Source organism: Cynocephalus volans, chromosome 12 (assembly GCF_027409185.1).
Source record: "Cynocephalus volans isolate mCynVol1 chromosome 12, mCynVol1.pri, whole genome shotgun sequence".
Lineage (NCBI taxonomy): Eukaryota > Metazoa > Chordata > Mammalia > Dermoptera > Cynocephalidae > Cynocephalus > Cynocephalus volans.
The window spans coordinates 17,208,723-17,232,764 of record NC_084471.1 but is presented as its reverse complement, the minus strand read 5'-3'; the positions used below and the strand labels follow the sequence as shown (position 1 = coordinate 17,232,764).

Below are 24,042 nucleotides of genomic sequence, written 5' to 3'. Positions count from 1 at the left end.
GTGTCTGTGCTTGGGGAAGTGTTCTAAGACTTGACTGGGGTCTTAGATACACAGGTTGTCCGTTTGTGGAAACTCAACAAGTGGTATACTTGGATGTTTTGCTGTATATGCATGATACCCCAGTAAAGGTGATTTTTTGTGTCTTGATTTCTTTATCTTGACATGGGAATGATAATAATTTCTACTTCGTAGGAACGGGGTGAGGGCCGACCAAGACAATGCCTATTAACTGCTTAACCCAGTCCTCGGCTCAGTGTAAGTTACGATTAATGTTGTTACGAATGTGTAAAGCCTTACAAGCCAAAGCTAAACGGTTTTAATTTTTGTCTGATAGGCACAGGGGGCCGTTGAAGATTTCTGGGCAGGGAAGCAATCGAAACTCTTTTTAAATTGTGGTAAAATATATATAACATAAAACTTATCATTTTAATCATTTTGAAGTGTACGTTTTAGTGGCATTTGGCACATTTACATGGTTGTGCAACCATCACCAATCATCCAAAACTTTCTTTTTAAGAGGGAATTAGGCAGGATAACCCAGAGGAGAGAGAAATTTGAGGGAGGCCATTGGAGATCTAGTCAGAGCAGTGTGTGCAAGAGATAAAGGGCCTGAATAAAGATCAACTTACAGGAATGGAAAAAGTATAAAGAGAACCTATGAAAGAAGAAACCATAGGATTTGGTAAATGATTAAAACTTGAGTATGAGAAAGAAGAATCAAAGATGACCATGATTTCCAGGAAGAAATAAAAAAAAAAGCTCTCTTTTTAATAATTCTATTCATGATATATTACTTGGCTTAAGTTTCTGGCAGTCCTGTGAAATAAATACATTTATATTGATAATAAGTGATGCTGGTAAAGGTGTGGTGAAACTGGCTCTTAGGTACATGAGCTGGAGCACAACCTTTAGAAAACTAACATAGCAGTACATGTAAAAAGCCATTAAAAGGTCATCCTTACTCTGATCCGGTGCGTCAGCTTTCAGGGATCTTTCCTCAGAATAATACACAATTCACAGAAGCCATGTGTGTATTGATATTCGTGAACCTCAGATCTCTTTTGTAATGACCCCCAAATGGAAGCAACCTGAACGTCCCCAACAAACGGGATAATTCAATAAGCCATGCCATTTCTCCTAAATGAACCTTAAAGCATTTTTAAAGATGCATTGCATAGCTCTTTTCCATAGGGAGGTACCCTGAAGCATTTAAAATACAGTTAGACAAAAATTATACTTTTATGTAATAATTAAGGAATAATAGGGCATTCTAAAAGTGAGATCCACTCATAGGTGTACCTGTGTCCATAGACTGTTTAATCACATCCTGTTCCAGGTGCCTTGACCTGACTGAGAGAGTAACCCTCAAGTTCAAATGCATGTGTGGGCAGCTGTTCTTTAGTTCCTCTGCCTTCCTAGGTATATTTCCTGAAAGTGGGGCTGCTTAAAGAGACCATGGGTTTGCACTTGTGCGTGTTCTTAATCCCTAGGGACAGTCAGTACTCCTGAGAGGGCACATATCATAGGCAAGTGGTGGATGATGACAATCCGTCCTGGTTAATAACTTCACTGTCATCAGTTGGACAGGGCATCTTCTACCCACTTTGATAAGAACATTATCTCATCCGGACTGGAGGAATTGGCACAGATGGTGACATCGTACTGCCTCTGGACCTCATAGTCTGTAGGATCAGAAACGACAGTGGTAGAGAGTGAGGGATGTGGATATTTACCGGGAGGAAGCCACCCCAGGAAGCTCTCTCGATGCATCAAATTAGAACAAATGCCCATGGGAGTTGACTACAGAATAAAAACAATCCTTTACCATTGGTGCATTCAAAGTTATAAAGCACTTTCATTTTCTTCACCTCTTTACAACAGTACTGTGAGGGAGGCTGGGCAGGTACTATTGACCCTGCACCACAGGAAGAGAAACCGAGGCACAGTGGGGCAAAGTAACTTGCTTCTCCACCTACTGCTGAGGATCAGGAGAGCAAGGGTGCTGGTGTGTGTTAGGCACGTGCAGTGTTTCCAGGACCGGGACCAGAGCTTTTAAGTGATTGCCTCACTTAATTCAGTCTTCACAACCACCCTGAGCTATTGATAGCCCCTTCTGTACACGAGGAAAGAAGTTCAGAGAAGCTGAGTCACTGTCCAGGACCACGCAGCTTGTGAGAGGCAGAGCTGGGATTGGGACTCAGATTGCCTGACTGCAAAGCCGCGCTGGGCCACACCTTCCCAGAAGACACCGTGTGCACAATAATGACTGCATATCTGAGGAGGTGGGCCTCTGAGGCCGGGTAAACAGCCTACCTCCAAGACCAAAGACAAGGAGAAGACCAGCTGTCCAAGCCTATTTCATGCATTCACTCATTCAGTCATTCATGGGCCAAGCAAATAGCTCCTTAGCCTTGCTGTCCTGTTGCTGTGATTGCAGCCCCACACACCCAGTGTTGACACTCTTTTCTTCAGGTCTGCTCACACGGTTAATAAACAGGTGGGAACATGGCACCAGAAGTATGTAGTTTCCTTTTAAATGCATTTATTCATTCACTCACCCACTCATTCATTTGTCCATTCAACAGACATCAGCCAGACATTCCCTTTGTTCCAGGCTTCACACTAAGAACTGTCATGCAAGGTGGAATGAAACACAGTCCTGGCCCTCACAGGACAGTCCAAATGGAGGGATGGAGGGGTTAATAACATGTTCATCCAAGAACTGGGTTGTGCCGTGGTGCTAACCTGTTGGGGTCCAGGTGCTTTGGGGAGAGGGTTATAAAACGGAGCGATTCTCTGAGGAGATCTTATAAAATGACATTTCTAAAGCCTAATGAACGTGGATGAGAATTTAGAATTTGAGAGTGGGAAGATTCCCCTCCCAGCGCCCCCCTTTTCTTGTTATGTTTTGGGATCACCTCCACTGACTGACATCTCCTAATAATGACCATTTATTGACCACACACCATTTTTTCATCTGAAGAATGGGGATGCTGCTGCCTACCAGGGAATTGCCACATTCCTCTGCGGTATGCGCTGTTCCCCTCTCCACTTTATGGATGGGGAAGCTGAGGATGAGAGATGGAAGTTCCTTGCTGCAGATCCTTTGGGAAGGCAGAGAAAATGGAAGGATGCGCACTTGGCTCTTCCAGGCTCTGGAGCCAGCACCTTTCCCAATGATCTCAAGAGCCTCTCATAGAGCTGGTGGCACGGGCACCCTTTCCACAATCCTAGAGCATGGCCGAGCCCCCACCCCTTCCCCTTCTGCCTCCTCTGCCCCCATCTCGCTGCCAGCTCTTCATGCCCTGTTGCAGACACTCTGTCTCCCCGACACAGTGAGTTAAGGGCCCACGGGGAGACCTGCCTGGCCCTTCCAGAGGGAGCCAAACCAACCACACTTCACACAGCCAGAGAAAACAGTGTAGCAGGTAAAGCTCGCACATTTGGGAGACAGCCACAGGGAAGAATGCTGGTTGTGCTGACTTCTCTGCCTATTTATTAGCTTTGTGCCCCTGGGCAGCCACTCGCCTTCCCCAGAGACAGTGTGCCTATGGCTGCAGATGCAGAAAGAGCTGGAGGTGTGGGGAAGAACTTTGGGCTAATAAGTGCCATCCAGTGTCAGTGTCTAGTAGGTATTGTTTTCAGGGTGCTGCTGTTGGGATCAGAATGACATTAGACAAACAGAAAACACATTAACCTCCAGGGCTGAGCTAAGCTTCCCCAGGGCCAAGCCACAGGGAAAAGGAGTTTCCTCCATACTAGAAAATAGAGGAGAGAAAGCCGAGCTACAGCCCCGAGGAGCCACTGGGGACTGAGTTAGCTCCTGGGGCCTCCCCTCTCAGGGTCCTCACAGGGAAGCCTGGTTAAGAAGGACCACGAGAGGGCTGGCCTCTCCCTGACAAACCCTGGCCCATCCTCTCACTGTCACAGGCCGGAGAACAGCAGAGGACAGCCTGATGTGGAACGTGGAGGTGTTCTCTGTGGCAGGCATCCCTTTTGGGAAAGCCAGGCCCGACACAAAGGCGGACCCTCTGACAGCACTTGCAGGGAGTGTTTTCCCAGCAAGCAGAGCTCACGTGCATTGACAGAGCCTGCCCAGGGTGCCAGAAACTTCTCTCAGTCTATAAGGCCAGCTCCTCTTTCATGGGAAGGAAAGGGGACTGGTGTTTCTTGAGAAGCCATCCTATGCCTGGTACCTTTACATAGGTGTGATGGTTTGAATGCGTCCCCACCAAAATTCATATGTTGAAGTCCTAACCCCCAGTACCTCAGAATGAAACCTTATTTGAAAATAGGTTTATTGCAGATGTATGTAATTAGTTAAGATGAGGTTATCCTGGAGTAGGGTGGGCCCTAGAACGATGTACTTATAAAAAGAGAAATTTGGACACAGACATGCACATGGGGAACAGGCCATGCAGTGATGGAAGCAGAGACTGGGGTGAGGCTTCTACATACCAAGGAGTGCCAAGGATCCCAGAAAAAAAAGGCACGGAACAGGTTCTCTCTCACAGCTTTTAGAAGGAACCACCTCTGCCAACACCTTGATCTTGGATGTCTAGCTTCCAGAATTAAGAGATAATAAAGATCTGTTTAAGCCACTACTTTTGTGGTACTTTGTTAGGACAGCCCTAGGAAACTAATATCGTATATTACTTTCTTACACCTCACAACAGCCCTACAAAGGGAGATATTATGATCCCCACTTTACAAACATAGGAATTGAGGCTCAGAAGGGTCAAGTGACTTGCCCAAATCTGCATAGGAAATAAGTTGGTAAGAGCCCAACTCTATTCGGCTCCAAGCCCATGAACAGTGTGGGATTCACTTAAGCATTGAATCCGGGGTCTTGGTTGAAAGCAAAGGAGATCTGAGAAGCGCTGTGGGATTCTCAAGTAAGCAGTAGGCAGCCTGGGATCTGAGCCTACAAAATGAGTCCTGCAGAGCCCCTCCACCCTCCCACCATAAAGGGGGCTGGGACAGAGAAATCAGGACTGTCCTGGGGGGTACTGAGCTGAGTCTGCTGGTGAGGGGTCTTGGAGGGCAGGAAGAAGGAAGTGGGAGTTGATCTGAAACCAGAGGGGGCCCCTCAGCTGGCTGACCAAAAGCCAGGGTGTTTTGCACATGGCCCAGGGCAGAAGGCTTCTCCAAGTCTGGGCTGGTGGTGACCAGGGAGCCCCAGCTATAAGACTCGGCCTCACAGGTGGCAAAAGCCAACAGGTCACTGGAGTGTCCACCAGAGGCTCGAGCAAACCGGCATCCTGCTCTAATGTTTTTCTCCTGCAAGCTTTCAGAGCCTGCGCCTCTCCCCACTGCCTTACAATGCCAAATTACTCCCAACAGGCCTTCCTCCTGCCCCCGCCACCTCCCCTGGGCTTGCGCAGCTGTCCCCAGGTGGTGCTCCACTTCCTGCCGAGCGCCTCTGCTCTGTAGCCGTCCCCACTCCCTTTCCTGGATCAGGCACCATTGGGGGAGCTCACCCTCTCCTGCAGCAGGGCCCCGAGGAGCATTCTTAATCAAAGCACAGAAAGATGGCATCACAGTCCCCCTAGAGTCTGCAAAACAGGCCTTTTAAGTTTCATCTCCTGCCAGGGGACTCAGGGGGACACAGGCGAACTGTCACTAACAGAGCCAGGGAAATGCAGAGAGAGGGAACAGGCTTGGCTGTCACTTCTCAGGAACCAGGGGAAGACGGGGGCGGCCAGGATCCCCAGGTCCTATTTCAGGGGCACTTGCAGACTGAGACTCGTCCACACCACCAGCTGTCCTGAGGAACACAGCCCGCTCTCCCTTGGTGGCTAGGAAGGGGGAGTAGAAAGGAGATGTGCCATGTTTTGCAGTCAGCAGAGCCAAATTGCAGTTGGGGTCATTACATTTTGCCTCAGCCATTGCTCTTGCCAGACCATTTGGCCAGCGTCCAGCCTGTGGGGGAAGCCAGGATCATCTGCACTGGCTCAGCCACAGAGAACAGATCGAGGCAGGCAGCAGTAGGGCTCAGGGACCAGCCTGACCCCCGTGCCCTGAGGGTGATGGCCAGGCAGGCAGCCCACCTGGAGGGAGGCTGCAGAGGGGGCTCCTGGCTGCCCCTGTGTGCTGCTCAGAGGCCCTGGCTTGAAGATAACTAGAACCAGCCAAAGCCATGCTAGGACCCCATCCTGATGGGGCCAGAGGGGCATCAAAGAGGCTAGGACTGGCTGCCCCCTCCACACCCACCTCTAAATCACAGCCAGGCCCCAAGATCACCTCTCAGTGGCTCCCCTCCATGAGTATTCCCCAAACCTTGGGGAAGCCCTTCCTGTCTATAGCTGGTACTGCCTCAGGGGGGTGTCAGTTCCTGATGTGGATTTCCCCCTGGGTAAGTCAGGGAAGCTTCTCACTGTGCCTAACATACTCTCTTATAAGCACCCAGGTCCTGGTCTCTGGGTTCCAGCGCAGCTTTGCCAGGTCACATCAATCTTCCCTGCCTTTGTTTGCTAATCTGTAAAATGGGGGTAATTATAGTAGCTGCATCACAGGATTTATTGTGAGGATTAAGTAAGGTAAGATCCTGAAGTATTTAGAATGGCATGTAGTGAGTACTAAATAAAAGTTAACTGTAAGCACAAGGATGATGACGACGATGATGATGATGTTGCTTTAGCCCCCACAATGCTGTTGCTGTTGCTTTTTCTACTATAATTACCCCATGACTTTTAGTGCCATTATTAGTACAACTACCGATTGTGCTGGTACTAATACCACTACAAGGATACACACCACCCTCCAGCACAACGGTTATGGGTTTATAAAGCTTTCCAACCTTTAATGGCTCCCCATTAAGCTTCTAAAATGTTAAGGTGGTCAAGGTTTTCCATGTTCTTGTTCTGTCTGCTGCCCCCATGGCTCCTGCCTGTCCCCAGGCATAGCCTGCGCCCGGCACTTCCACCAGGGGTGCACCCCACTGCCCCACTTTCTCCCTCCATCCACACTGGCTCCTTCCGCCTTTGTAATTAATGCCCCTTTTAGAAAGTGCACATTCCTATGGACTCAGCTCCAATGTTGCCTGTTTGATTCAGTCTTCCCTGGAATTGTCTCTGTGGGAGAGGCTTGGGGAAAGACAAGGATGCAAAAGAGGAAATCAGTCTTAATCAGAAGTGGTAGTTTGGTGCCCAGGATGGCAGCAAAAATGGAGGCAGCAGAGACAACCAATAAGATGCCGAGAGCTGGTCTAGTGGAGAAGCCATGTCAGGAACCAAGTCTGCCTGCGAGTGGCTTAGACACATTCTGCTAAGCACCTTATAACAACAGGAGGCAGGGGTTATTGAGCATCTGCTTGTGCCAGGCATTAGTCAGATATGGATACATACCAACTGTGTAATCCTCACACCAACCCCATGAGCTAAATGCTATGATTATTATCCTCACTTTACAGATCAGGAAACGGAGGCATAGAGAGGTGAATTCATTTGGCTGCAGGGTTAATAAGTAATCAGGGCAGCCTGGCTCTAGAGCCCATGCACCTAACCACTGCTCTGTCTTATTGTCATAATTATTGTTATTATTTCCATTTCTCCTCTTCCATCTTCTCTTCATTCTGCTCCACCTACCCCTGCCCCTAGGTGTGAGTTTAGGATAGTAGGAACTAAGGCATTCTTTCTTCATTAATTTGTTAGTTCAGCAAATTATTTGTGCCCACCACCCGCAGACATAAAACACACAAGTATATGGCAAGTACTTAGAAGAGTGCCTGGCACATAGTGGGTGTTAGGTCCCATCATCACATAGTACTACCACCATCATCATCACCATCACCATCACCAACATCACCATCATCATCATCATCACCACCATAATCACCATCATCATCATCATCACTAACATCACCATCATCACCACCACCATCATCACCATAATTATCATCATCACCTTCATCATCATCACCACCATCACTACCACCATCATGACCACCATCACGACCACCATCATCACCACCATCACGACCACCATCATCACCACCATCATGACCACCATCATCACCACCATCATGACCACCATCATCACCACCATCACGACCACCATCATCACCACCATCATCACCACCATCACCACCATCACCACCATCATCACCACCATCATCACCATCATCACCACCATCATCACCACCATCATGACCACCATCATCACCACCATCATCACCATCATCATCACCATCATCATCACCAACATCACCATCACCAACATCACCATCACCATCATCATTATCACCATTATCATCACCACCATCATCACCACCATCACCACCATCATCACCACCATCATCACCACCATCATCACCATCATCATCACCAACATCATCACCACCATCATCACCATCATCATCACCATCATCATCACCAACATCATCATCACCAACATCACCATCACCATCATCATCACCATTATCATCACCACCATCATCACCACCATCACCACCATCATCACCACCATCATCACCACCATCATCACCATCATCATCACCACCATCACCACCATCATCACCACCATCATCACCACCATCATCACCATCATCATCACCAACATCATCATCACCAACATCACCATCACCATCATCATTATCACCATTATCATCACCACCACCATTACCATCATCACCACCACCATCCTCATCATTATCATCATCACCTTCATTGTCATCACCACCATCATCACCACCACCATCATTATCACCGCCATCATTACCATCACCATCACCACTACCACCACTGACCTAATCATCATCATCATCACTGTCACTACCATGATCATCACCATCACCGTCACCACTGTCTGCCACTACCACCATTATCATCATCATCATCATCATCATCATCATCTGTATCCCCTGCACAGAAGCTGGTGCAAAGAAGGTTTTCAGTGAATCTTTTGTTGAATGATGAATGACAAGGCATTTCTCACATTCCCAGGAGGGACAGCTTTTTGGTGTTAGAAAATCAATGCTCTGATTCTCAGAATCCCCAGAGAAGCCATTTGCTGCCCATCTCCTTCCCTGAGACGATGGGCACATCCTTCTCCTGAAAGTGGCTCCTTCCACTCAGCTCTCTGACCTGAGGAGTTACCTGAAAATGACTGGGAGGAGTAGTTTTCCCTCCTCCACGTGCCGGAATACGGAGCCTAGCCCTGCCCTGTGAGCCCCAATCTTTCCCTCTGTGTCAGGAGGGCCTTGAGTCTGAGGCCCTTCTTGGAAGCAGAAGTCGGGCCTGGACAGAAAGTGGGGAGGGCAGCACCTGCCCACGAAGTCACCTCCTAAGTGGGCTGAGAGCAGGGAACACCCAGAGCATTTCTGAACATGAAATGCCAGAGACGATGATCCAGAGGCAGGGAGAGAAGAAAAAAAGTTATGAAAAATGGCCTTCTTTGGTCTTCTCTTTATTTCTGCATTAAATTCTGGAATTTACCCAAAGGGGAAAAAGGCAAAGGCTGAGGAAGGTGTCCTGACTGAAAACAGATCCTAGATTTTCAAGTGAAATGAGATGTCTGGACTTCTAGAAAGACAAGTGCTGTTCATTTCAGAAGAACACCAGCAACCCCCAGCATCCTGACCTCCCGTTTCCCGTCACCTCTTGGTGGCCTGGGTGGCACTTCCTCACGCCCACCTCCAGGCTTCCTTCACCCACTTTTAACCATGTCATCTTGGGGGTGGGTGTGGGGGGGGTTCCAGGCAACTAAGATGTGATTCCTTCAGATAGGCTGCTGTGGTCGAATTCTCTCCTGAGCTTTCCCTCCACTACCTATGACTTCCGGTGAATTCTTAGTGCAGTGCCTAACCTGGGATACAAAGTCAGTTCGAGTCCCAGCTCCCACATGTATCAGCTGTGTGGCCTTGGACGAGTCACTACAGGCTCTGAGCTGGTTACCCTCCCACCTTTGCCTTCTACAGACCACAGGACTGTGTCAACCAGAGGTTCTCCATCCTGGCTACACCTGAGAATCTTTTTTTTTCCCCACAAGCTCCCAGGTGTGTTTCTGATGTAGACAATGAGCAGACTCTGCTCTGAGAAGCTCCGTTTCCACCTGGCCACTTCTCTCCCCTGGCCCCAGCTACCATCTTCTCTTACCCAATGACTGCAGCCCAGCCTCGTTCACGCTGTGCCCAGATCATTTCTCTGCCCCAGTAGGAACCTTTAAGTGGCTCCTCGTTGATCTTAGAACAAAATCCAAACTTTTTAACGTGTCTTATGAGTTCTTTCCTGACTTGGCCCCGGCCTTTCTCTCTAAGCAGCACAAACTCTGAAGCCAGACAGGCTAACTTCAGGTCCCAGCTCTGCCTATTACCAGCTGTGTGACCTCAGGAAAGTAACCTAAGCTTTCTGTGCCTCAGTTTCATCATCAGTACAATGATAACATTAGTAATACCAACGGCAGAGGGTTATTGTAAAGATTAGGATAATTAATACATGTAAAGTGTTCAGAATAGTGTTTGGATCATAGTAAGTGCCATATAAATACGGTTTTTCATCAGCGTTATTGTGATCTTGCCACAACACTGGATGGGTTTGGAAATTTCTAAGACACCTGCTGTGGGAGACGGGGGAGAGGTCCCAGCCATTTGGGAAAATCTGGGGCAGCTTCCCAAAGGAAGTGGCATTCGAGTTGTACCTACAAGAGCAGGCAGAATTGCTCCCTGCAGAAAACGAAGGGAAGGGTGGGAGGAACCGTGAGGGCAGGGGCGTGGAGGTGGGAAGTCACATCAAGGAAAGCAAGTACCTCGTCAGTTTGAGTGTGGTATGAAACTCACTTGGACAGCTAGCTTGGGTGAAGTTCACAGAGGCCCTTGAAACCCTGGTTAAGAAGTTCTGGTCTTGTCCTCTGGGCTATGGGGAGCCAGTGAAGGCTGTTGAAGTGGGAGATGGAGGGTCCTGGGCTCAAAGCTTTGCTCTAGGCAGTAAGAGGCACTGAAAATCACAGAGAAATCAGTGAGTTCTAGAGCTGCCATAACAAACGACCACAAACAGGCTGGCTTAAAACAACCGAAGTTTATTCTCTCACAGTTCTTGAGGTCAGAAGACTGAAATAAAGGTGTTGGCAGGGTTGGTTCCTTCTGGGACTCTGAGGGAATCTGACTCATGGTGGCTGCTGACAATCTTTGGTGTTCTCGGCTTGTAGACACGTCACTCCAGTCTCTGTCTTCACGTGCCCTTCTCCTCTGTGTATCTGTGTGTCTCAAGTCACCCTCGGCCTGTCTCTAAAGACATGCGTCATTAGATTAAGGGCCCACCTAAAGTCCAGGATGTTCTCATCTTGTGATCTTTAATTACATCTACAAAGTCCCTTTTCTCAAATAAGGTCACATTTGCAGGTTCTAGGGATTAGGACATGGACATTTCTCTTGGGGACCACCACTCAACCCACTACATGTCCAGACACTTGTCTGTACTTAAGTATCAAACTCCCAGGATCAAGTGGGATAAAGCTTCCAGAAGTGCAGAAGCACCATGGAGCCTGAATCACTTGATGTTTTCTCATGGTTCTGCTGGTCTGTAGATGTGGATGTGATATGTGGGGCCCAGCCTCGGTGGGGAGTGTGCGGTAGCAACTGTGATTCAGGTTAATTCAGAACTTCTCAACCTGGGTGCACATTAGAATTATCATGGAGAACGCTGGAAAAATACCAGTGCCTGGACGATGCCCACAGAGATTCTGGTTTCATTGGTCTGGGGTGGGCACTGGGTGTTGGTAGTTTTTAAAACTCCCTATGTTATTCTCATGCGTTCTCAATGGGGACAATGTTGCACCATGGGGATAAAAATTAATTATTAGGGCACAAAAATAACATAAGTATTTGTGACCCTCAAAAGGACCACAGTACATAAACATATACACAGTATATTTATGGTATCAAAATTTCATGGGGCCGAGTGTTTTAAAATAGTTTATTAAGAGAAAATTTGAAGTACGGTAAGGCCAGCAAATCAGGGGATGATTGCCATTGAAAAGATAGCTTGTTACTCAGAGTTCCCAAAAGAAGGGGCACACCACACTATGGTGAGGGAGAGGGCGCGGGGAAGCCACCAGGGTCAGTCCGCAGGCAGTGGGGAACCGTGGGCAAGAGCCTTTATTGAGGTTTCTGTGGGAAGAATTGGGCAAGGCAGGGTAGTACGCAGGGTTAGGATTGGCTAATTTGAATAATTTCAGCAGTCTCTGAGGCTCTGGGGCTGTCCCTACATGTGCGGTGCCTGGCCCTGGGGAGATGAGGACAGGTGGATAGTGGCTTGGAGTGTGAGAGCCCAGTGATGAAGGCGGTTGGGTGTGGACTCTGGATTAGCTAGTTTGCATTTGAAAAGTGTGCTCATTGGCAAGTTGTTTACTTGTCCCTCCAGGGTCAGCCAGGCCTCAGAGGTCAAAGCATCAGAATTCAGAAAATAAAAGACATGGTTTGTTCAGCGGGGTGGAGGGGTGTGGAAGAAAATGTCCACAAAGGCAGGGGAGGGGGCAATAATATTAAAGAGCTGAGAAACACTGAGTTATATGTGGGCTACTTCAGGTATTCTTTACTATAACTCCCAGAACAGGTGCTAGAAAGAAGCATCTCCCCAGAAGCATCCTTATCCCAATGGTCAGCCAGGTAGGGACCCTCCGGCCCAGCAGGACTGTGTGCTCACTGCCCCAAGGGCCCACAGCCTTGTTGGAAGTGCAGTACCTTTTAACAGCAACAACAAACGAGAATTTAGAGTCCTCTTGTGGTTTATTTTGCTCTGTAATCAGCTGCTGAATTTGGCCTAATGGGCCAATTTAGTAATCTTTGTATTTTGGATGGATTGTGAAAGGCCTATTAGTTATTTATATCAGCATAGTCATGCACGGCTGAAAATGGCAGATTTATGCTTTTCTGTGCCATTAATGTCTACGCTATGTTAACAGTATCATTAAGCCAGCTCTCAAAATGCTGGACTAATCTCCTCTATGCCCATATACACGTGCACGCGCACACACACCCCCCTCTGTCATTCTGTGCAGTCAGCCATAGGGTATTTCAACTTATTATACATTCCAGGGAACAGTTCCTCACTATATCACATCAAATAAGTAATAAATCTATAGTCACCAGGGTGTTTAATTAAAGATAATCAGTCTTCGAAGACTTAGAATACAATTAAATATACTTAACACTAAAGCTTGGTCGAACATGATTTAATCTTTCTTGGGTGACTCAGGATCTTACAGGCCTTAGGGGCCTTCGTATGAATATAAATGATCCTCACACTCTTACTCTGCAGAAGTTCCCCTGGAAAGAGATTTCCAGGTGGAAGCTTGCCAGATACCCCAGCTTCCACTATAGAAGGTATCCTTGCTATTACCTGGAAATGGTTTCTAGATATCCCTGGGATGAGACAAATCTGTGAATATTTGTCCTTGGCATAAAATACTTCTGACAGCTGGTGTGAAATCTCTCCATTTTTTCAGCCCCCTTTCATTTCTGTAACAGGGAGAAATCCTCAATGGGGTGCTAATATGGCATTAACACCTTTCTTTAGGACTTAGAAATCTTTTTTTTTTCCACTGAGAACTCTACTCAGAACACCCAGGACTCATTCATTAATTCAACTTGTGTTTATTAAACAAGTCTCTATGAGATGTAGTAGAATTGGAGAGTTGGCAACAGGAAAAGGTACAGCTAAATTAGTTTCAGGGAACATGTATTCAAATAATGAATCCAGAAGGTGTTTTAAATGGACATAGACCTCCTCATCTCTCCTACTGCTTATCATCTCCTTCTTCCCTTTCTAGGGAAGTGTGGTCAACTTCACCAGTTGAACCGGATTCAGATACTTAATGAATCAGAATTAGAATTAATCTGGAAAAGCAACAGCTAAAGAACCTCAAAATATATTTCAAAAAGAAGAGGTAATATCAGGACCAGTCCTACCTGATTTTAAAACATTTATGAAGCTACAATAATTAAACAGTTTGATTCTGACACAGAAAAAACTAGATCAGTGGAATAAAATAGGAAATACTGATGTAGACTCAACTATACCTGGAGATAAAGCACATGATACAGTGGAATTCTTTTAAATCGGTGGGGAAAAAGATGGATTAGTCAGCAAATACAGGTGCAATTGCGTATTCACTTGGGAAAAACAAAAACAAAAACTGGATCCCTACCTCACTCCAGGCAGATCAAAGTTTTGATATTAAAAATGAAACCAAATTACCAGAAGGAAACAGGTTAATATTTTAAAATAATCTTGAGTAGGGGAGGGCCTTTCTGAATATACTCCCAAACCCAGAACCCCTAGAAAGAAAGACTGATACATTTGCCTGCATTGAATGAAAACACTTCTACTTAGTAAAATACAGTAAACACACTCAAAAGGCAGATAACAAACTGGGAAAATATGTGTTCATGACACATGTTAGGCAAAGGGCTCATTTCCTTCAGATAGAATTTTTACAAATCAGCGAGAATTCGATGTTTCTATAGAAAACTGGGCAAAGAATATACAAAAGCAGTTCACAAACAAAGGAAAACAGATGCTAATAATCATGAAAAAATTCTGTCCTGCTTGTAATTATGTGAAATCAAATTAAATTAGATACAATTCTGCAGCCACCACGTTGGTCAGGGTCTGGTTTACACATGCATGCTTTTTCTCCATGATGCTGTACACAGCTGTACTTGTGCAGTTATTTGTGTGGTTGTTTGGTGGAGTTTTGTCCTCCCAACCAGATGTTAAGCTCCATGGAGGTAGAGTTTGTGTGTTGTTTTGCTCACACCTTTGTCCCTGTAGAACCTGCTCATTGTTTGCACTTAATAATTATTTGTTGAGTGAGTGAATGAATTAATGAATGAAAATAGAAAGTTCTGGAATCTTACACAGAAACAGTGGCTTCCTCTGGAGAGTGAGACTAGGTGCGAGGAGAGGAAAGGAGGTTGCTTTCAGTTTATAGTTTTATCCCTTCTTACTACTGATTTTTTGAAATGAGCACATATACCTTTATAATTAATATTTTGAAAGTAGCTTATATTTTAAAAATAAATGGCCAAGATGGGAGTGGGGTGGCAAAGAGGGGCTCTGGGATATAAAGAGGGCAACTTTCGACTTGCTGCATTTTCTCAATATGTGGATAGGGAAGCCAAAGGTCAGTCTGGGCTGGAAGTCGAGGTTGGGAGAGTGCTGAGGGGGTGGGGATCCAGCCAGTTGTCCTGCCCATTCACACCCGGGGCCTGCTTGCACTCTAGAGGCACAGACAGGGATGGGGAAGGATCAGGTGTGTGTTGAGAGTCCAGGAAGGCCAGAGTTCAAATCTGAGACATCTGCTGAGCCAGAAAAGACCCACAGGCAGCAACCTGAGTGCAGGAGATTGGAGAGGCAGAGAATGACGTGGGGCAACTTGTTGATCTGGGTCCACTGGCAGCCTGAGCAGGGTGCTGACCTCTGCCTCTGTCATATCTCTCACTGAGTGTGGGCATCTCTGATGGTCATTCTGGCCAGAGCACCAGCAATGAATCATGACCTCATAGAAGCATGAAATGAGGCAACAGAGTTAGCTCCCAGGGGACTCGACTGCTCCCACCCCCCTGCAATGATGTCTAAGCCTCTCAGTAAGGCACTCAGGCCCCTCCATGCTCTCTTCTGTGATCCAGCACTGAGCACTGCAACACAGTGCTACAGCCACAGCCAACGTCTTACAATCCCCACATGCACCAGGAGTTTTCTTGCCTCTGTGCCCTGGTGTTTGCTGTCCCCTCTGGTCTGCCCTTTCCTATTCCCTCCTCTCCCCTACCCCCCATCTAGTTGACCTAATGAACATCAGCTCTTCTTTCAAGACCGATCCTAGGTCAGCTCATCTATGAAGCCTTTCCTGGGATGCCACCCAGGTGGAATACCCCATTTCTATTTGTGCCATCAGTGTGGCGTGGGTGGACTTCTCTTACAGCACCTGTGACATTCAGTATGTGTCCCTATCCCACTAGATTGTGAGTTTCTTAAAGGCAGGATCTGTGTCCTACTTTTTATTACAGTCCCAATCTGGCTCATTATATGGAATAAATTGACAGAAGGGTAGAGAGAAAGATGGATGGATGCATGGATGGGAAGGTAGAAGGGTGGAGAAGTAGATGGATGGATAAAAGCTAAGCTCCATGAGAGCAGCTACTTTGTTTCCTGCTGTATCCCCCATTGCTTAGCACAATACATAACACATAGTAAATGCTCAAAAACATTGTTTAGTTAATTAATTAAAGGATGTCTTAGTTATAGGGATAGAAGCATGGATGGATGGATGGGTGGGCGAATGAATTTGGATTACAAGTATCCAAGAGGAAGATGCATAGCTACCCTGATGCAGAGCAAGACAGATATTGTCAGATATTGCCTCCTCGTTATTTTACCCTGGTCTTTGCCATTGTTGTTAATTTAAATGTCAAAGACTCCTTCTTAACTTGAATGACTATAGCACAGAATTTCCATCAGTCACACTCCAGGGCTGAGTTTTATCACACCACGAGTGTCACTGCCCACAGTGTCACTGCTGTGTAGGGGGTGAGGAAGATGTTTTTCAGAAAACTTCGGAAGGCCACAGTTCATGCTTCTGGGAGCCAGATGATCTCCAAAATCTGACCAACCTCTGACATTTTCACAGCTATCCAAGGCCTAGCTAGAGATCTAAAATACCATTCTGTGATTGGAAGTTCTGAAACGGAACCCTGAATCCCTCAGGAGGAGTTGGAGGCTGAAGCAGATGTTCACAAGTCTTGCCAGGCTCCAGGAGCTGCAGAGATGAGGAAACTGGGAAAATGCATCTCTCTTTCCTCTTAAGCCCCCATGAGGTGCTGTAGCTCAGGACTTTGTGGGGAAGTTGCAAGGATAATGCTAGAAAGGCAGAACCCTAGGAGAGAAGGAACAAGGGCACAGGAGGTAACTGACAGTCTTGTTGTTCCACAGAATGAACTACATTTGATGAAGAAGGTCTTAGGAAATCTGAAGGCAAATCACCAAAGGAAGTCAGATGTAAAAAACGCAAAGATGGAGAATTTTCAGAAATGGGTTTAATAACATGCGCAGACGTGGAGCATTAAGTACACGTGGGAAATAAAGTGCTGGCCCTCTTAAAAAAACATGAAGATACTTGTGGATCATTTCTTAATTCAGCCACAAACACTGAGCACCACAAAGACAACAGGACACATTCCTGCCCTCAAAGACTCCTTGTTGGCTGGGGAGACAGACCCGTCACCAACTGATATATCATGGCGCACAGTATAGTCCAGAGATGTACCTGGGGTCCTGCTGAGCATCACGGAGGGGCGAACCCAAGACAGCCTAGGAGCTTCAGAGACCCTTTGCAGGGGAGCCCAGCACTGGATCTGGGCCTTGGGGAAGCAGATGCTATCCTAGGTGGAGTGGGGCCTGCCTCTCACAGACGAGTGAGTTCGACAAGCCAGCACTGAATTTGTTTTCTACTGCTAAGTCTCTTAAAATAAAAAGGGGTTTTCAAGCCAGTGTGTAAACATTTTTTAAAAATCTAATTTCCTATCTTGTTTCTTAATAAATTTATAAAAGTAAAAGAAAGCCTTCTGGCACTGTCTATATTATTGAATTCTTAAATCTTTAGCTTCATAAAACTTCACTTAGGTTATTAGCAAACATTTATCGACCCCCTTCTGTGCCAAGTTGTCTATATATATTATCCCTTTACAGCCTCCCAGCCCCACTAGGAGGTAGATAGTATCAGACACTTTACAGAGAGAGAAATAGGCTCAGAGAAGCCATGTCGAGAGCCCTGACCGCACAGCTGGGAGACAGCAAGTTGGGAATCTGAAACTGGCCAGACCTGTGTGATGCCTGCTCCAGGGCTGCTCTGCTGTACCCCAGCTGCTTCCTTCCCTTTTGTTAAAGCTGAGACTGATGCCAGGCCCCTCTGCTTTATTTATATATTTTATTGTTTCTCAGAGCTCACATGCGCTTTAATCGTAGGGAGGCTTGGGGAGGACGGGGCGTCAAGAGCAGCATTTTTACCAAGTTGGTCTAAAAATGAAACAGGATCCAGACATGGATTTGAAAGTTACAGTAAATTTCAAAATCCAAGCAGCAGTTGGATTGTTTTTGAAAAACGAACACAGACAGAGTCATTGCCTGGTGCGGTCAGCAGTGTCAGAGCACCAAGCTGCGCCCCACAGGCTATGCATCATGAATGCAGCCAGGGCACCGAGGTCCGGGACTGTGGGCTCTGGCACCTGCTCCGGGGCAGGACCCTCTGTTTTAAATTCAGAAGGTAACAACAGAAGACCAGGTTAGGTTGGCAGGTAGGACTCAGTAGAATTCATTCTCCTCTTGCAGCCGGAGACCGACAAGGCAGAGCCCAAGCCTATGTCCAGGGTACCAAGGTGGACATAGTCAGCCCTTCCCCAGCACAGCCCCACACAATCATCTCCTGATTCCAGCTCCTTCCCGTTGCTACACCATTAACCCCCTTCCCAACACCCAAACACACATGGGGGGAGGTAATCCCCCGGTTGCTTACATTAAGTGCCACAGACAGACAATACATAAATAATAAATAACGTAGTATCAGGTAATGGTTAGTGCCATAAAGAAAAAAATAAAACAGAGGGGATGGGAGAGAAAGGCAGGGTATAATTTTTAACAGAGTAGTCAGAAAGGTCTCTCTGAGAAGGTGACATTTGAGCACACAGAGCCCTAAATGAGCGAGGGAGCAAGCTGTGCACACAGCCGAGGGAAGAGAGTTCAGGAAGAGAGAAAAGCCAGTGCCAAGAACCTGAGGTTTTCACTTAATAATGACTGGTAAAGAAAACCTAACTCTATAACTGCTAAATCTACACAGTTCTGCTTACCCACCAGCCATGATTCCCTAAGTCCCTCAGGAAATGACTACAAAATATATGAAAACTCCAGGGAGCAAAAGAAACAGAGCTAATGAGTTATTTCACCATTTAAGCTTCATTTGTTTGTTTCCAAAAGGTTTTGAGGCAGCTTATGTGTAATGTGCAATTGAACACATTACAACAGTGTACAATAGATGACAAGAGGCAAAATATAAAAACTGCATTTCCTTATTTATACGGTGGCTGCAAATCTCGCTCTGAGCTTCCTGATAGCAAATGCAAAGTAGGAAATACATCTAGGCTATATATTTGTAGACTTTGTCTTTTGTCCCATGGGGCAAATTGTGAATTTTTTTTTCATTTGAAGCTTTGAAGAGTATTTCAGTGTCCAGCAAGGTTTGAATTCTTGCCTATCAGCTCCTGGGTGATAATGCCAGGGAAGACTCACATATGGTTACACTGTGAGCATCATGAGGGCAGGGATCCAACTGTCTGTGTACAATCATGTTCCTCCTTAAGAGTTCCTGTAGACAGTAGGGGCTGAGTAACCAGGAAGCAGTATGCTGAGTGGCTGAGAGATCGGGCTCTGGAATCAGACAACTGGGTGTTCAATTCCCAGCTCCATTTTTAGGATCTATGTGACCTTAGGCAAATTACTGAAAATCTCCAAGTTTCTGTTGCTTTACCTATAAAGTGGAGATAATAATAGAAAACATTTTGTAGCACTTCCTCTATACCAGGTACTTTTCCAAATGTTTTACACATATTAACTCATTTAATCCTCATACAACCCTGTGAGGCAGGCACCATTAATATTACCATTTCCAAATGGGGAAACCAAGGCATGGAATGGTTACATTCACTTGCCTGCAGCTACACGAGTAATAAATAATGAACTCAGGGTTCCAACCCAGGCAGTTTGAACCCAGAGCCTTTGCTCTTAACTGTTACCTTATTCTGTCTGCCAATAAATGTTGGATTTCCTACCCTATTGTGTGGCTGTGAGGATTAAAATAAATGTGATTTTAAGAACGTAAAATGCATGGCACAGGACCTGGCCCTTGGTTAGTACTCAGTAAGCGTTGGCTGCTCTCTTCCTTCCCCTCTCCTTCATCACCATCATCAGCATCATCACTGAGAGTTGAAGGGGTGAATGCTGAAGGCTGGGCTATGTGGTTTTCTCTTTTTAAGTAAATAGCATTTCCATCTCCCCAGTCCAATAATAGAAGGCAGACACAGAGGAAAGCCGAGAGGAGCGTGAAAGGATGGCAGGGCATTCTCTTAGCCAAGGGGCCATCCTAAGCATATTGGAAGGTAGGAATATCGAGAGGCAGAAACACGCCTCCATGGTCCCCGTTCGAAACAGAATGCTGGACGTGGTTGGCCCTGGGCCCCACCCAGAGCAACAGTTCTCCTAGTTTCTGTTCTGAATGACCTAACCAGAAGGTTGTCTGTCTCCAGTAGCACAAAATTTTGGAAAGATGATCTGCAAGACTGTTTGAATCCAGACATTAAATAAACAAAACTGCACATTTGTGGGAACAGGGTATTTATCAGGCACTTACTATAGGCCAGAGACTTTAAGGATATAATCTTGTTTAATCACCACAATAAACCTTTGAAGTAGATAGTTTAACCCTTCTTTGCAGATGCAGAAGCTCGCTAGAGACGGGGGAAGTTCTTTGTCCAGGGTGTGCAAAAAGCAGCAGGGGGATGGGGTCTTGGCTGTCAGGGCCCAAGGACATACCTGGGCAACTCCTCGCCACCAGGCCAGTCCCAGAGTAGAGAAACCTTTAACGGTGGGAATACAGACATTCAAAGGCATTGATTTGTCATTTTTTTTAGGACTCATAGACTCCTGAGAATTTGAATGAATTCCTCCCTTAGACAAATGCACAACACACCCCAAAGTAATAGAATTTCAGAGAGACCATGACCCCTCAAGTTCTTGGTAGACCCTGGATCCATGATCACCTGCTCTGCAGGAAAATTGCTTTCTTTAGGTCTGTCAAGGTCATATTTAAACCTCAATTCCCTCTGTCTTTAAACTTGGGTCTTAATCACTAGGCATGGCTGTCCTTGGCTCCAATAATGGGAATTGATGAGGAGTCCATATCTCAGGCCTGCATCTGACACTAGAATATGATGCTGGGACCTTCTTACTGACCCTGATTTTTACACAAAAAAATAAATAACTCCAGCCGATGTGTATACCCCATATAGAGCCCTCAAAAATAACAAAGAAAAGAAAACCCTGGTATATAATCTCTGCAAACTAGATCAATTACAGACTTCCCAAATCTCTGTAATCTAGCTCACGAAGCATCTTTGAATAATTGTATATTCACATTTAAATTTCAGAACCCTTTAAAAGAAGGAGGAATAATTCCAAGGGAAATTGTTCATTCTTGTGATGGAGCATAAAGTAGTCCAAAACCGGGTTTATACACATCAGCTGATTTTCATCTCCATCAACATATGTTGAGGACCTAGTATTTGCTTAGCACATGCAAAATATTTTGATATGCATTTTCTCATTTCATTTTCCTGCCACACCCCCATGCCCAGCAGTCCCCTGAGGGAGACAAGGCCATTACTATTACACCCACCGGAATTCACCGAAGAGGAAACTGAGCTCCCCACAGGTTCTATGACCTGCCCAAGGTCAAACAGTGGAAAATGGCAGAGCCAGGACTGAAGCTCTGGGTGCTAGACTCCACATCCCATTTGCTTGTGCCTCAACTAACGTGTGAAGCAACATTTTAAGGTGCAGATCTGGGTTAACTTGCTGCAGATAGTGTGAATGGCAAGAAAGCAATCCCGTAAGAACGCTTGAGTCGTTTGCACTATTGATTGGGCAGCTTTCTTCTCCCCATCATGCAGGGCCCAGCTCTTGGGTGTCTGTTGCTGGGAAGCCTCCCTGCTCACCACCCCAGTCCCCCAAGCCAAGGGCCTCGTTACCCTGAAAGTCAGGTCACTCATCAGACTGGGTCTTGATTATCTGGTGCTCTTTGTAGTGAGCCCTTCAAGGGGGGCTTACCTGACTCCAATTCAGGTAAGTCCCTGAATTAGAGTCAGAGACATCCAGGACATCAGATGAACTGGCCCGAGATTCATTGCCATGGCAACGGCTACTTGACTAAATGTCTGGGCAGGTGAGCGAACAGGAGGAAGCAAGGATGTATCCCTGCCTGGGTGAACAGGAGGGTGACATGGCTGGTAAGGGACAGGCAGGACCAACTTTAGATAGTGGGCATTTCTGTGAGGTTCTTGTGTTCTCTGAAAGCTGAGGGCCCCTGAAGTGTAGCACTAGGTAGTGTCCAGTAAACGGTGATCTGTGTTGTCCGATTAGTGCCAGGTTGTATACCAGCTCAGTCCACAGTGTATTTTACACTACCCATCTCGACCCATCAGCAGGTCATGAAGTCACTTTTGGGGCTGTAGTCAGCGTTTTTTATTAATAAGGTAGAAGAGAAGTGGTAAAGAAAAAAGTGAGAGTGCATCACATGTAGTAAGGATCAGTGTTATTTTTCATGAAAAAAACTTGAAAAGCATGTGTGTGTGTGTGTGTGTGTGTGTGTGTACTGGGCTGTGATATGAATATATTCTTATTCTGAGTCACAGTCAAAAATGGTTGGAGAACAATCTTAGGAAAAAACTTACTCGACCAATTTCCTGATTATATGAATATTAAAATCTAATGGTCATTTGTATTATTCATCCATTATTCATTATTCATTCAAAAAACGTCTACTATTGTTGCTTTCCCCAGTGTCTCAAGCCAAGTTGGGTGTGAAGGTAGAATATTCAGGAGAAAGTGGAAAGGGAAAAGCTCCAGTTTGTCTAAATCATTCAGCACCTGCATATTGATACTGTCTTATTATTCTGAAATTATTTTGTCCATGTCAGTCTTATCTCTTCAGTGAGCTTATAAATGAATTGAATATGCCTTTTGCTTCTTGTACATCTCCAAAATACCCAACAGGGTTGGAAACACAGCAGGCACTCAATCAATGCTTCCTATTTATTTACAACTACTCATTCTTTGATTCCTGATAAGACATCCTTTCATTCCTAATCCTCTCCTACCATAGAGCGTTTATCACATGGCATTGTAGTTACATGTGTGGCAGTCTGTCTCCTTCACTTAGAGTGGGAGCTCACTGGGCCCAGGGATTATGTGTATTCTGTCCATTGCTGTATCCTCAGCCCTTAACACAGCACGGTGCCTGCCTTGTTCATTGTATCCTTGGTGATTGGTACTTGGTGGGTGTCTCTGTTAGTTTTCACCATAATAATGGTCAGTAACAAACGGTCCCACTCTCTCAATGGTATACCAAATAAGCATTTGTTTGGGGGTCAGCAGAGGCAGCTCTAAGTTGCAGGGCAATTCTGGATCTTGTCCATGTGTCTTTTGCCCCATTTAGGATAGCAGGCTAGCCAGGGTATTTTTTTTCTCATGGCAAAGGCAGAGGAACAAGAGAGCAAGTTCAATTTTACAAGCGCTTTTCAGGCCTTTGATTCCATCATGTTCGTTAACATACCCTTGGCCAAAGTAAGTCAAGTAGTCAAGCCCCAAGTCAAGACACAAGGAAGAATGCTGCCTAGGGAGGCTGGGGTGGTGAAGGGAAGGTATTTCTGAATAATCTACCCAAGTAAGTTCTCAGGTTCTCACTAAATGTTTATGGAACGGAAAGGAAGGGAAGAGAATAATTGGATTCCAAGGGTTTCTCTTGGGTATTCACCGTACAAGTCACAAAAGCCCATGAGGATTCTTCTACTGCCTGACATATATCTCTACAGAGAAAGCCAGAAGCCTGTCTAACAAATAACAGCCCAACCACCCACAGTTAAGTTTGCTGGGCAAATAAAGCCAGCCCTCAGAAGTGACTGCCAGCAGAGATTGTTCTTCCAGGGCGTGTGGGGACCGCAGTCACCTCTGGGAGAGAGAAAGAAGGCACTGACAACCAGGTTCACAGGAAGCACCTCAGAGTGCGTAGAATCCCTGCCAGGCCCGAGGAGAGGATTCTGTGTTGTGTCCTTTGGAAATGCGCACGTCCAAACACATGTCCCCATTTGTTAAATGACTCCAAGGTCAGGACTTGGAGGAGACCTTTTCAAATAACTGGACATATATTTCTAAGAGGAGTCCAGAGCTTTGGCTCCCCTGTTTGAGGTTGTATGAGTTTTTGCACACCTCCCTTGGTTAGCTGAAA

At 46.0% G+C, this 24,042-nt stretch overlaps 1 protein-coding gene across 2 annotated transcripts in view; it reads left to right on the top strand.

Annotated features, from left to right (window-relative positions):
* The window catches only part of ABTB3 (ankyrin repeat and BTB domain containing 3), a 301,083-nt gene that overhangs the window by 156,748 nt on the left and 120,293 nt on the right, over positions 1–24,042 (top strand). Inside the window, exon 1 of one of the 2 annotated variants that reach the window (XM_063075204.1) lies at positions 211–255. The exons of the other annotated variant lie outside the window; for it this stretch is intronic. Within the exon in view, the coding sequence (XP_062931274.1) occupies positions 219–255 (37 nt within the window). The 5' untranslated portion in view covers positions 211–218. Of the gene's footprint in view, positions 1–210; positions 256–24,042 lie in introns of those variants that run through there. 2 annotated transcript variants of the gene reach the window in all.